At 37.4% G+C, this 12,852-nt stretch overlaps 1 protein-coding gene across 1 annotated transcript in view; it reads right to left on the minus strand.

The window, feature by feature from the left end:
• Positions 1 to 12,852, minus strand: part of LOC105195613 — a 270,526-nt gene that overhangs the window by 5,773 nt on the left and 251,901 nt on the right. The window contains 1 exon segment of the mRNA XM_039448075.1: positions 1,198 to 1,407. Coding sequence (XP_039304009.1) covers positions 1,198 to 1,407 — 210 coding nt within the window.

The following is a 12,852-nucleotide window of genomic DNA, read 5'->3' on the forward strand; positions in this document are numbered from 1 at the left end:
ATAATTGATACCTCGTGTCCTTTCACCTTTCCACAAAGTTTCTCAATGCGCGGGATTCCTGGGTCAGAGTTTCTTGTCCGGAATCAGACTTTCAGTGAGACGATGTTAGGGGATGTTACATGGGCGCGAGCACGTTCGCAATTTCCTGACCGGGATCGCGGAATTACACGTGGAAAGGGGGGGGAGACGATATTAGGCGAGGGGGAAACGCGATACTCTCGATGTTCCAACGGGCTAACCGATTTTCTTCGTGGCATGTTTCACGGACCGTAACGGAGATCCATTTTTCAAGCAAGACGAATCATCTCCGCAAGAGAAGGGACTCGCATCACGGACTGCTCTGCCGTGGATAGAGCGCGGGTGTGTCTAATGGTTCCAGCCCAGATCCCGGGAACACGATAGGCTACACAACCCTGTACATCCAGGGAGCTCGGTCGGAGAGACAGTCAGTAGACAGGTACATCTGCGTCTACTGGAATCGCGATGCCGCGTTATGTATGTTATCTTCCTGAAATAGCACTGGCGCCCGGATACGCACGGTGCATTCGAAGACGTGTAACCGCATCAGCAAATGGTCAAAGCTTCGTACGTTAGTCCAGTAATAGGATTGCATATGTCATTGCAGCATTGTTACATATTACGGGATCAAGTTCGTAAGCGAGTTGCAGGAGAGTTGGACCGTTTCAAGGATTTCCCGCTAATTATTTTATGCTCTATCTCACATAACACCGTATAAAGCGACTTAGTCCCTTGCTACTCTCTTGATTATTTAATGTGTAAGTTACAATCTCTCGATGACTTTTATAAAAACTAACGTAATAATCAAGATTTGACAAAAAAAAATTCTTCAAAAAATTGAGAAAAAATGATTTTATTCTAATTATAAAAATAAGGGACAATTGGGCGATTATAAACAATCATCACCGGCTTCCATTGTATTTGGAATGTGGAGAAAAATTTGGGAACTTTTTCATATAAAAATAAAGATTTTGATATAAAAAATTAACTCTTTGATTTGAAGAAAATAATTTTGCAATTCTAATTGTAAAAATAGAGGAGGATGAAAAAAGCAACAACAAAGTTAAAAAAAAAAAATTATCACTGGTTTTCATTGTGTTCAAATTTCGAAGACAAATTGGAGGATAAATATTTTTTAAACATATTATCTCGATTTTCGAGAGGAGAGTGTTCACTCACTTGAAATCCGGCTAGCCTCAGGAAGACGATCGCGGGACAGACCGCAGGTGATGCAGCTCGCAGGAGCTCGGCACCGGCGTCGTCGCGACGTCCCAATCTCGACAGAGGACCTTCATGCACCGCTAAATGCAAGCGTGCGTTGCATAGGCTCAGCTCACGCACGCTCGTGTATCTCAGTAGCTCGGAGAACACCGCTAGACTGTCGGATTCCTGTAAAAAACAACGAATCCAGTTAGCGTCTTCCAAAACAGTTATAAACGTAATCGTATTTTTGTCTATAAATTTTTAATGCTTTCTGAAATAAAATGCGAGTAATACGGTGTATTTATATGTAATTTGTATGCATATTACATATTTTTTTGCCATTTTGTAAAAGAATTACAGTTTTAATTTCATAAAATTTATAAGATAACGAAATTCGCGGTAAATACTTTCGAATATTGTATATGAACATTTTTATTTTTATTTTCTGAATATGATTTATTCGTTACTGTACTGAGACAAAAATCATTGCAATTACAATAATTTAACAATAATTCATAGTTATTTTCGATTTCAACTATTATATTATAAATATTTACATTGTTTTAACTTTCTGAAAGTTATATCATTGGTTATTACTGCGTAAATACAATAGTAAGCGAATGTCAAAAAAATTGTTATATTTACTATAATTGTGATTTTGCATTTACTAAATACGTAGAAATGTTAATTTTATTTTTGGTATCCATATCTTAATGCTTTTGCTACAGTGATATTTGAAATTATCATAACTTATAATAAAATTTTTTCATGGTAGAACTATACAAAATACAAGATTGTTACTAATAATCAGAGCTTTTACCCTTAATTATTTTACTACGCAATTATAGTCATCAATACTGAATACTGCTTTTTTTCTGTATAATACGTTTTCTAAGAAAATTTATACTAAATGATGTATATTAAAAAAGACATATTCTAAAATATTAATATATTAATCACAATCCTTTTTTGTCTTTAACAAGAAAAAAATATTAAAAATCGGTAATGTTCTATCAATTACAACATCAAAGGGTTGATTTCAGACTTAATTGGATTTTTAATTATTACTCCTCGGCGTTTTTTTGTTTTTTTTTAAACGAGATAATCCATAGTCAATTTGATCAACGTAAAATATTAATTTCCCTCTTTCTTCCATAAATTATTGATCTATTTAAACATAACTATATTTTAAATATTGGCTTACGCAGTAATGATAATTTGCTAATTAATAATTTACATGCTTAAAACAATTATAAAAATTAAATTTCACTTCCTGCCAAGTAAATGCGGGGATCAATGCAACCGTGAAGTCGACGCCGCGCCGTCGTCGTCGCCTATAAGACAACCGCGCTGGTTGCAGCCCGCGCGCTCTCAGCCGTCCTTTGCATCCCAATATCCGACGATGTTGCATTATGCTAAAAGCGCAAAGTGGGTAAACGCTTTCACTAAATCGCGCGTAAACGATGCGGACCCGTGAAAATCTCGCGCGAAGCGCGCTCGACGTCGGGATCTACGCTAAAGCGCGCGGCACATCCGTGCTTCAGGGTTCAGGCCAGATCTCCGGCTAATCCCATCTGATTCGACACGGAGCACCGTCTGCCCCGTCTCGCTGTCTTGCGCTCTCGGCTACCATCTCGCCCGACCTAATCCGCCACGAGAATGTCGTTAAGTCGGATGGAAAGGTGTCTTAGCGCGCTCGCGCCTCATCGTCGCGACAATCTCGTAGACTACACGCTACGGCGATATTACGTTATTCCGGCAATAAGACGGCGCGAGAGAGATAGATAGAGAGAGATAGAGAGGAGTCGCGTGACGTAGATTATACGAGCGCACCCGTGAATCGTCGAGGGAACACGGTAACACGGGGTTAACAAGGTGCGACTGATCCGTCGACGTCATCTCCCGCGCGCTAATCGAGAATCCTCTCGAGGACGAGCTCGCCAAATTTCTCGGGAAAGATTTTCCGCCGAATTTTCTCTTCCTTTCATCTATATCCTTTTTCTTTTCTTTTTCAAAGCGCGTTGAACGTATCGCGTTGAATTTGATTTTCCCCTCGATAACCAGCGCAAGGAATCAAACAAAAGACATGGAAATCGGGAAAACGCGATAACACGGGATTAACGAGGTGCAACTGATCCGTCGAAGTCATCATCTCTCGCGCGCTGATCGAGAATCCTCTCGAGGACGAGCTCGCCAAGTTTCTCGAGGAAGATTTTCCGCCGAGTTTTCATCCTTTTGTGTAACATGCATCTTTTAAAGGGGGCGTTGAACATATCGTTGAATTTGATTTCACCTCGATACGCGACCCATCGCAAGGATTTAAATAAAAGATAGAGAAACCGGAGGCGCTCCTCGTTCGATCGTTTGGGAAAAGAGAACGAGCCACGAGCGATATCGTTTCATTTATGCAGAGAACGTCGCGCACACAGGGAGCAGCGAAGCGTCTCACGGGAGAGGTGCGAAGAGAGCAGCTCTCCATGGGAGAACTGTGTAAAACGGAAGCTGCTTCTTTGCTTAGTTTACGCGCCATGCGTTAGACACGCGTTCATTAATAAGTTAGCCTTACTTTCGAACTTCAGGCGAGATTTATGCAAATCTTGAGCGACATAAATCAATCTCGACGGGAGATGATGGCGAATTTTTTTTTTTTCGAGGTACACAGATATACGACACTGCTTTCCGAATATTTCATCAATCGAGGTTGATAATGCATAGTAATAATTGTACAATGATCAACGTTTATGGAGACAGTAAAAAATAAAATGCTACTTTAACACTTTTGTATGTCCCAGAAAGTCCACTCTAAATTTTAAGTTAAAATAACTTAAGAGTTAAGTTAAAATAACAATTATTTTAACTTAATAGCTTAAGATAAAAGTTATTTTAACTTAAAATTTAGAGTAGACTTTCTGGGACATTTTATTTTTTTTACTGTGTACATACGTGTGATAAATTTAATGATAACATTTACGTGTACATAAAAAAACATTTTTCAACGATTAAAAATAACGTCGCCTATTTTTTTTAAACATTTATTTTTTTAAGGACTATATATGTATTATTCTATTTTGTTTAAGCTTCATATTAAAGTTTTCGTATTAATTCTTTACTTATCATACAATTGCATAGGAACTAGAAAAATAATCTTAATGCTATCTTCTATATACGTTTTGTATAAAAATAATCTGCATGCTTCGCATGAGGATACACTTGAGAATTTAAAATACTCCAAGTCTTTTGAATTCTAGCGTTCCTCGAGGAAATTCTTTTAGCAATTTTATGTAAAAAAATCCTCGTATCTTTTTATTTATTATTTTTCAATTTTATTGAAGAATATCTAAAAACATTTGGAGAGTTAAATAAATACTGCTTTCAGATGCTTCAAATGACTTGACTGAAAACTTGGGCCTCGATATTGATGGCATATTAATAAAATATAGATACGTTGATTTTTCTTCTTGCATCAGAGCGCGATTGATATCCGTTAATATAAAATAACATCAATGTCGACGCTTTTCGATTTGATTCAAGTACGGTCGCGCGTAACGATTATTCCATGTTCCGCTGTGCAAACAAAATCGAGGGATTCCATTCTCGGAAGGATGTCCTCGGACAGTCCATTTATCTGGCTTGACCCAACTGGCGTATCCTGAACGAAAATCGAAAAAAAAGAGGTCCCGAAACTAAACGACTCTGAAGATGTCTACGGCGCTTTGACGAATTATTGCGTTATATCGCACGTATTATAGTGTACAAACGCATAGTAGTATAATATATTTACGATCCATTTCATGATATTTCTACTCTTAATACATAAATATAAAAAAAAAACATTGTGTCACAATCGCAGCTTAAACTGTAATATTTTTGTTTAACATTGCACCCGAGTCGAAATTGAACATATGAACGATTAAGTGAAAAAATATTTTTATTCTTGGACTGTTATTACTTTCACGACAAAGATTATTTAGATCGAGAAACTGGAATGTAATTTTTAAGATTGCTCTACTTTTTTTTATACGATTGCTACAGAGACGAGATACTACATCATGTTGCAACATTCTGTCTGAAATGTTTGGTTCAGAATTCAGGGCACACCGTTAGAAACTTCGGCTATCTCGAGAGCTAGAAAATACCTTGTATATATTTTCATAGTTTGTCCACCATAGTTTCGATCATGCGATATGCGCGGAACTCTGAATTTCCACGTGTAAGAATACGTGTATGTCTCCCAAGACGATATTATACTTTATAATGCACCGTGTTTCCTCTCTCAATAAAGTTTCTAAATCGCAGAAGAAATCTGTAGGTCCATCATCCACGCTACGCGTTCACAAGTACCCAATGAGTTAAATTATCTTAGATAAAGTATCAGAAACATTCATCCATTATCGATTTAATTTTAGAGAGGGTTTCAGATAAATATACATGTAGACAACAATATTCAAATATCTGACTAAATTACAAAATAACTTTAAAAATAATTTATTGAAATGTAACTTAATTTGTGCATTAATTATTGCAATTTGTGTTTATATTTCGGCCGTTTAAAATAATCTAAAAGATTTATATGTGTATCAAAATATTCACACAGAGTCTGTAAACTTACAATACGGCATTAATGAATGCCGTGAAATGAGATCCGAAGTGCGGCGTCCTTTGAGATTTACCTCGTGCATCGGGATTTCGAACGAGGGATTTATTGTTGATATTTACGAGCGGCGATATTTATCGCTTCCTGACAATTGACGTCGTTGACGAGCGCGTCGCTTCCTGGGAAACGCGTTCTCCAGGTTCGATTCGCGTGATTCTGGCTCGGTTTCATCAGCGCGGAATTCGCGCGTGGTTGAAGAACGGTATGAATAAAAATCGCGCTTGAATCCGCCACCGTCGTCGTCGTCGTCGTCGAGATCAAACGCGGATGAGACACGCGCGCACATCTACGTGCCTCGAATCAGTTTTTTGAGCACATTCGGAATGAAGCCTGCGAACCGTCGTCGATCCGGCGCGGCAGCTGCACACCATCGGAGACTCGTGTTTGACGTTATTTCGCGGCGAACGCGAATCCGATTGCGCGATTCGTCAACGAGAGGTTCCGTTCGTCATTGAAAACGCATCTGATTGGGATTCGATCGATAATAAAACCAGATACCCGATGATACTATTACGCGCTAGAGAGACTCGAAATAGTATCAGGATTTATCAAAATATGAATATCGAATAATATTTGCGAGTTTGGATGCACGTGAACTTTCGATCCTCAACTCCGAACTCCGAACTTCAAACTGCTAGCTGTTATGTATATCTTAACTCTCAGCTATTAGCCATCAGAACTCTCTCTCTCTCTCTCTCTCTCTCTCTCTCTCTGCTCTCGAATCTCTGAGGTTGAAGATTAAATAGTGTTTGTTTATGGGAAGTGCAAAGTTCGTGAAATTTAAATTTAAGCCTTCCAGCGGACCAAACGATTTATATGAATATTTGTTATCTTTTTATTATTAACAAATTTGTAAAATTTATCTCTTTTGTTAAGATCAAATGTACCACTGATGTAATCTCTGAAAACGTCCAAATAAATGATGAATAAAATATACCGTGCGTCACGATGAATTTATTTCATTTGAATGCACAAAAATGTATATTTATAGAAGAAAGATATCGTGTCATGGATGAAATAATTCGCTTTATGTGATGAGATATTTTATGCATTATTTTTCATAAAGACCCTTTGTATTAAAACTCATTCGCTTCTGACACGTATCTCGTTGAAATATTTATAAAAATATTGCTTTGCTCTCCTATAGTATACTAATTCATTTTTACAGTTAATTATTTGCATTTATTTACAATATTTATAATTATTTGTTGGTCTTTAAATACGGATTCAGAAGCATTTTTTTAAAAATATTCAATAACAGCTAAATTCTAAGGGCAATTTTGTCATCTTTTAAAAATAACTTGAAAATTAAATTGAATTAATTAATTATATCTTAATTAGTTTACAAGATAATTTAGACAGATACTTTTATATAAGTAAAAAAGAGAGAGAGAGAGAGAGAAAAGAGTATCCAATATTCATTTGAAATCAATTATCCCGTAATCGTCCGTCTAAAAATAACGGCAAGCGATAAAAACTTCTTGAGAAAAAAGCAAATTACAGCAAGTGTCAGCAAAGAAAAAACAAGAATTTAGCACGGAATGAGCGTGAAACTGCGGCGTTTTTTGCAACGTTGCGACACGAAGAGTCCCTCTCACTGCTTTCTCTCTTGGAAGCTTTTCCGTTTCTCCGAATGGGAACGTGGATGAGAAAGCTTGATTTCACCTGGAGATGTGAATGAATCGGCGTGAAAAAAACCACCGCAGATAAACAATGAATCGATCCAAGTGATATAAATAGACGAATCAAATGAAACTTTTACGTGTCATTTTTCTTTACGTAAACGCTTATATAAGAACGAAAAAAAAAAGAATATAAAAGTGAGTTTATAAATTTATTTTTTCTTCGTAAACATTTCCTGTGATCCTAGATGATTATCTAATTTTGTCAGTTATAATAATTATTATTATATGTAAAACATGTATAAATATCACTTCTTCGGTATCAGAACGACTCGCAAGATTTTCCGCGAGAATGAACACGCAAATTCGAATGTAATGTGGAACGTTATGATAATGCGCTTAATATGTAGATCGACATACGGATTGATCTATATAAGCATTCGCCAGCATTTCGATTCCTATTGTGAATAAAGTTCATCGTTCGATCGGAAAGCCGAGTTTATCACCGATCAGCTTATGACGTAAATGAGCTAGCCAAATCCGAGTTGCGCATATATCGAAGAGTTGAGTAATATCATTAATAATTACGTATAAAATTACGAAAACAAGAGGCATTTCGATTAACCGAACTCTCCCCTTAATTCATCGAATTATTAAATCTTTAATGCAAATAAAATTGCATATTGAAAATACCTAAATAAAGTTACGTTTCGTTCGATCGTGCGCATTTTTGTTTCCTAATAATGCGCGTAATAATGAACGAAGAATTCACGAAATAAATGCATTGTAAACATTTTTAGATAGAGAGGAGTAATTTCATGAAAACAAAAATTTTTCATTTAATTATAATTTACCGTTAAACGTTTCGATGTTTAATCGTTTCGTTGTCAAAGACATTTAATATCCGTAATATTCGAAAAGCAGTTGGAAACATGAGAGAATTGATTTCGGTTATCGATGAAAACGCGTATCTCGTTCACGCATGTAATTCGCCACGCAAAATAGGATCGTTTCTGCAAACGGAGAGCTACATTCGTTAATTGCAACGCGCCACGCGTGTATACTTGTCGGCTTGTTGATTATCACCGACACGTGTCGACGCGTAATTTATGTTATTCGCGTCGCTGGCATTTTATGCGGCACAATGGCTGGCGTTGTCTTCAGGACTAACGGAGAGAGGGGCAGGGGGAAATAATGCCGGAAAATTAGGACGGAAGGAAGCGGTGTTTAATAGTTTCCGACACAAATTGATTTCTGCTAATTGCGGAGCGTGGTACGGGCGCCCTTCCTCTTGTTACAAATTATTATTTCACAGTCTCGCGAGATTCCGCGACTCTCTTCCAATGAGCCGCATAACGCTGATGTATTATTCGTTAAATATCGCGGCCTCCTCGTTCCCTCTTGTTACCGATGAAAAATATATTTGTTTTCCAATTCATCATTCAGTGAAAAGCTGAGATTTATTATTTCCTCAAATAACAATTAATATTATTTCGACCATCACACTCTTTTATTCATTTACTTTAATTATTATTATCTTATAAAGCTGTTTATGACGATCTGTGCGCAAAAATATTAAGAGAAATTATTTTCAGATGCCTAAATGTGAAGTAAACGTCGACCTTCTATCGTAATATTTTAGAATATTACATATCACACCGAGAGAAGAAACTCCATATGAATTTTAATAAATATTTATTCAAATATATAGTACTAATAAAACATTTACCTGCGGTACATGTAAATCTTTATTCTACAAAAATGATACTTAAATAAAAATGATTCTTGTACCAAATAAGTATATATTTACATTTAGTAAATATTTCATTAGTACTATTCGAATAAATATTTATTAAAGTTCAGTACTTTTTACCTCAATGTATATTCATATATTTAACTATATTATTTTATATTATATACAAACTAGCTGTAACACTTCATTGCAATCGTTTCACTAAATTAGAGAACTGATTTATTTCTAATGAAAACTTTTATATTTGAATGCTGTTTTCTTTTTACATTAATTTAAAAGTTTATCAAAGATAAGAAGGTAATTAAAGGGATTTCGCTGCGCATTTTTATTTTCCAAGCTCACTTTTTGAAAACACTTTAGTTTTTTGTTCTTTAATTAAATTACAGCCAGGCGTTTTCGCGTTTCATTTCTCCTTAAGAAAAGCCTCAGTTACGAATTCGTCGCGAAAGCTATAAGTTACGGAGAGAGAAGGTGCCGTTGGCTGCGCCGTTTCCCAAATCCCTTTCACGTCGCGCTAAAATAATCAATTTCTTTGTTTGCGTTTTCTATAGAAGCAAGCGTCGCGTGTCAACTGCGCGCGTGTTAACACGTGGTAGCAGACGAGACGTCGGGGAAGAGAAGCTTTAACCCGACTTTACGCGGTCGCAGTCGGCCCGTTAAATTTTATCAGGATACTCGTATTCATGGGTCGCCGACCCCCGGCATTGTCCACGCCACCGCGACTTAATATACGGCGACGAAGTATTAAATCTCGTTCCTCGCAATATTTCGCGAACTCGGTCCCTTAGCACGCTAGGAGTGCAGGGTGTGGGCAATGCAGACGACAGTCCAATATTTCTTTTTTTTTTCCCGGTCATTCAGCAAACGACTATCCCGAAATAAGAAACGTTTATTTTGCTACCAAAGAAAGTTCGCGCTTATAAAGACATATACGTAAAACGTAGTAAAATATATGTAAATACACGCGATAGAATAAAATCGAATCATCAGTAAACAAAAATGTAAATCAAGACATGATTAAATCCAAATAAATACATTATTGCTGGATAAAATCTCAGACATTTTAATTTTTAATATCGTCCGTTTCCTCAAAGAGTCGGGCGAATTCGTCCAGGACCAGGACGGTTCATAACTCTCGGTTCCCGACTGCTTCTTTGGGATGATAATCGCGCGCCAGGCACGTTTGTGTCGAGCAGAATAACGATAGAAGTGGCGAGGATGGTACGGAGATGGTCACTGAAAGCCTCGACGGGCCGCATTGTTTATAATCGCATCCCCCCGCCGGTTATATTAAATCCATCCCTTTATGCGGTATCAGCGAACGGCCGGGGAGATTTTCCGGTTGTGCAATTTAATATCCGCGATATTCCGCGAATTATGCGCCGCGCCGCACGTGTTTTACCCCTCCCCCTCCCTCCCTCTCATTCTCCCGGACGGCTTATACGCGTTAAGGGTAGGTTAGGGTGGCGGTTAAGGGCGAACGAGCGCTTAAAATGGTACGTGAGCGGTTATAAGTAGGATACAGAGGGTGGACATGCGCGCGGTCAGTGATTCGAGACAAAGACTTTTAATCCCGAGATAACATCCGTTTTCCTCAAATAGCCATTCCCGTATAGGGGTGATTTCAAAAGACGGTATCTTCTCTGAATGCTGTGAATAAATCTCTCTCGGAAGGAACATCGAGAGAGAGTATCCTGTGAAAGCGCTTGTAATCTTACAATGATGAAATAATCAAAGAGACCGCTGACGGAAATGAGAAAGTGTTATTATGGAAAAGCTTTGGATATACTTGAGATAAACGTTCGGATAAAAAAAAGCGAGGAATATATATGTTAGATGTATATAGATAGATAGTTTAATAAAATATCTACGACTTACGGCGGTCATGAAAGAACAATGTGCGCGATGCGCATTCAAGAATAAAATCCCGGTCTCCATTCTCTCTCCAAAGATCCTTAAAATATTCATATATCAGAATATATAAGGGGCACTATATTAAGGCAAGGAAATACCCATCTCTTCCATTTCTCGTTTACAGTGGGGATGAAAAAAGGCTCCTCGCAAACACGGCGGTGGCGTATACAAAAATGCAATTAGGCTCGGGGTTATTCGGAAACGAACGTGCACGAGTCTGAGAGTTAAAATTCCAGCGCGCGATTTCTCAACGTCCGAAGGCGGATAGGGGCAGTTACGTCAGCTGACTCGACATTCCCGTGAAAATTTTCGGCGATACGTCGTCCGGGAGTACCCCGACCGGGATCGTCCTAAAGGATATTCGGGACGCGGCAGATTCCGCGATGAAGAAAGAAGAGAGAGAGGAGAGGTTGGGGATGCTGAGAGAGAGAGAAAGAGAGGACCGCGTAATTTATTGCAAGCAATATTACTGACGACACGCCGAGGGAACCGAGGAATGAGAAAAGCCCGTGTCTCTCGTCCCAGAAATGTATTTTATAGCGACCGAAGATGGGGGGGTCTCGCGCAACGGCGACCCTGCTTACTGCTCTCTTTCGGGTCGACATTGGATTTAAATAAGTCGATGCGAATGTCCTGGCCCTTTATTCACCGTTTACTGTCTCCCGATCGCGTTGCTCGTTATCGAATTTATGCGGTGCTTGCGAATGGAAATCCGTGTTACATGCCCGAGCAGCGATTTTGTATCTTTTTTTTTGTTCGCTAAATTGGCTGATATTCATGAACGCTACAATGCATAATAAAATGTTAAAACATTCACATTTTTAATAACAGCTGCGTGTGTGCGTTATAATTATAGGGCGTTTAAAAGTACAATGAAAATTCTGATATTATGGAAAAAATTGAGAGAAATTATAATTGCATTTTGTCCATAAATTCATTTTGTACAATATATGCATTTTTCATACTGATATATTATAACCTGTACAAACGTAGGTGATGTTTCCTTTTATTAATTCAAAAAGTACCTATAATTTTTATTTTTATTTTAATTCTTATTGAGTCTTATGACATTTATTCTACATGTACGCGCGAATCTCTGTTTACGAGCATTTTTAGCGACACACATGCAATTCAGAGTTAACAGCAATCGAGTTAATTCTCTCGATGGACCGATATTAAATTTAAATAAGTCGGCGCCAACTCCGCCAAAGTGATTCCGGATAATGGGAAAATGATAGTCCGCATTTAATTCGGCGATGTAGTATTTACCGCCGTGCTTTACGGTCTTTTTATATTCCGCATTTTTACGACAAAAATCAGGGGCACTTAACCACCACGGATTAACGTGGTAACGACGTAATCTCAGTCGATTTATATCATTTCGAAGTATAAACAATGATGATCAGTAAATGGCAAGATAATCGTCGAAGCTTAAAGGATGAGATGTAGTATTAAGCTACGATTTGTCGTTAATCGTACATCAAACGTTATCTCTCAATTTTCAATAGAAAAAAAGAAATAAAACAGTATCAAATATAAACTTTTATGTTCTGTTTAATTATCATTGCATGGTTTTTCATATATAAGCAAGAAATAATATTTTTTCGTGTGTGTTTACATATGAGACAACGATAATGTTGCTTGTATATTAATTTTATCTTCTTTAAAAAAATTGAGTATCTAAAATT

This window comes from Solenopsis invicta, chromosome 4 (genome assembly GCF_016802725.1).
Source record: "Solenopsis invicta isolate M01_SB chromosome 4, UNIL_Sinv_3.0, whole genome shotgun sequence".
NCBI lineage: Eukaryota > Metazoa > Arthropoda > Insecta > Hymenoptera > Formicidae > Solenopsis > Solenopsis invicta.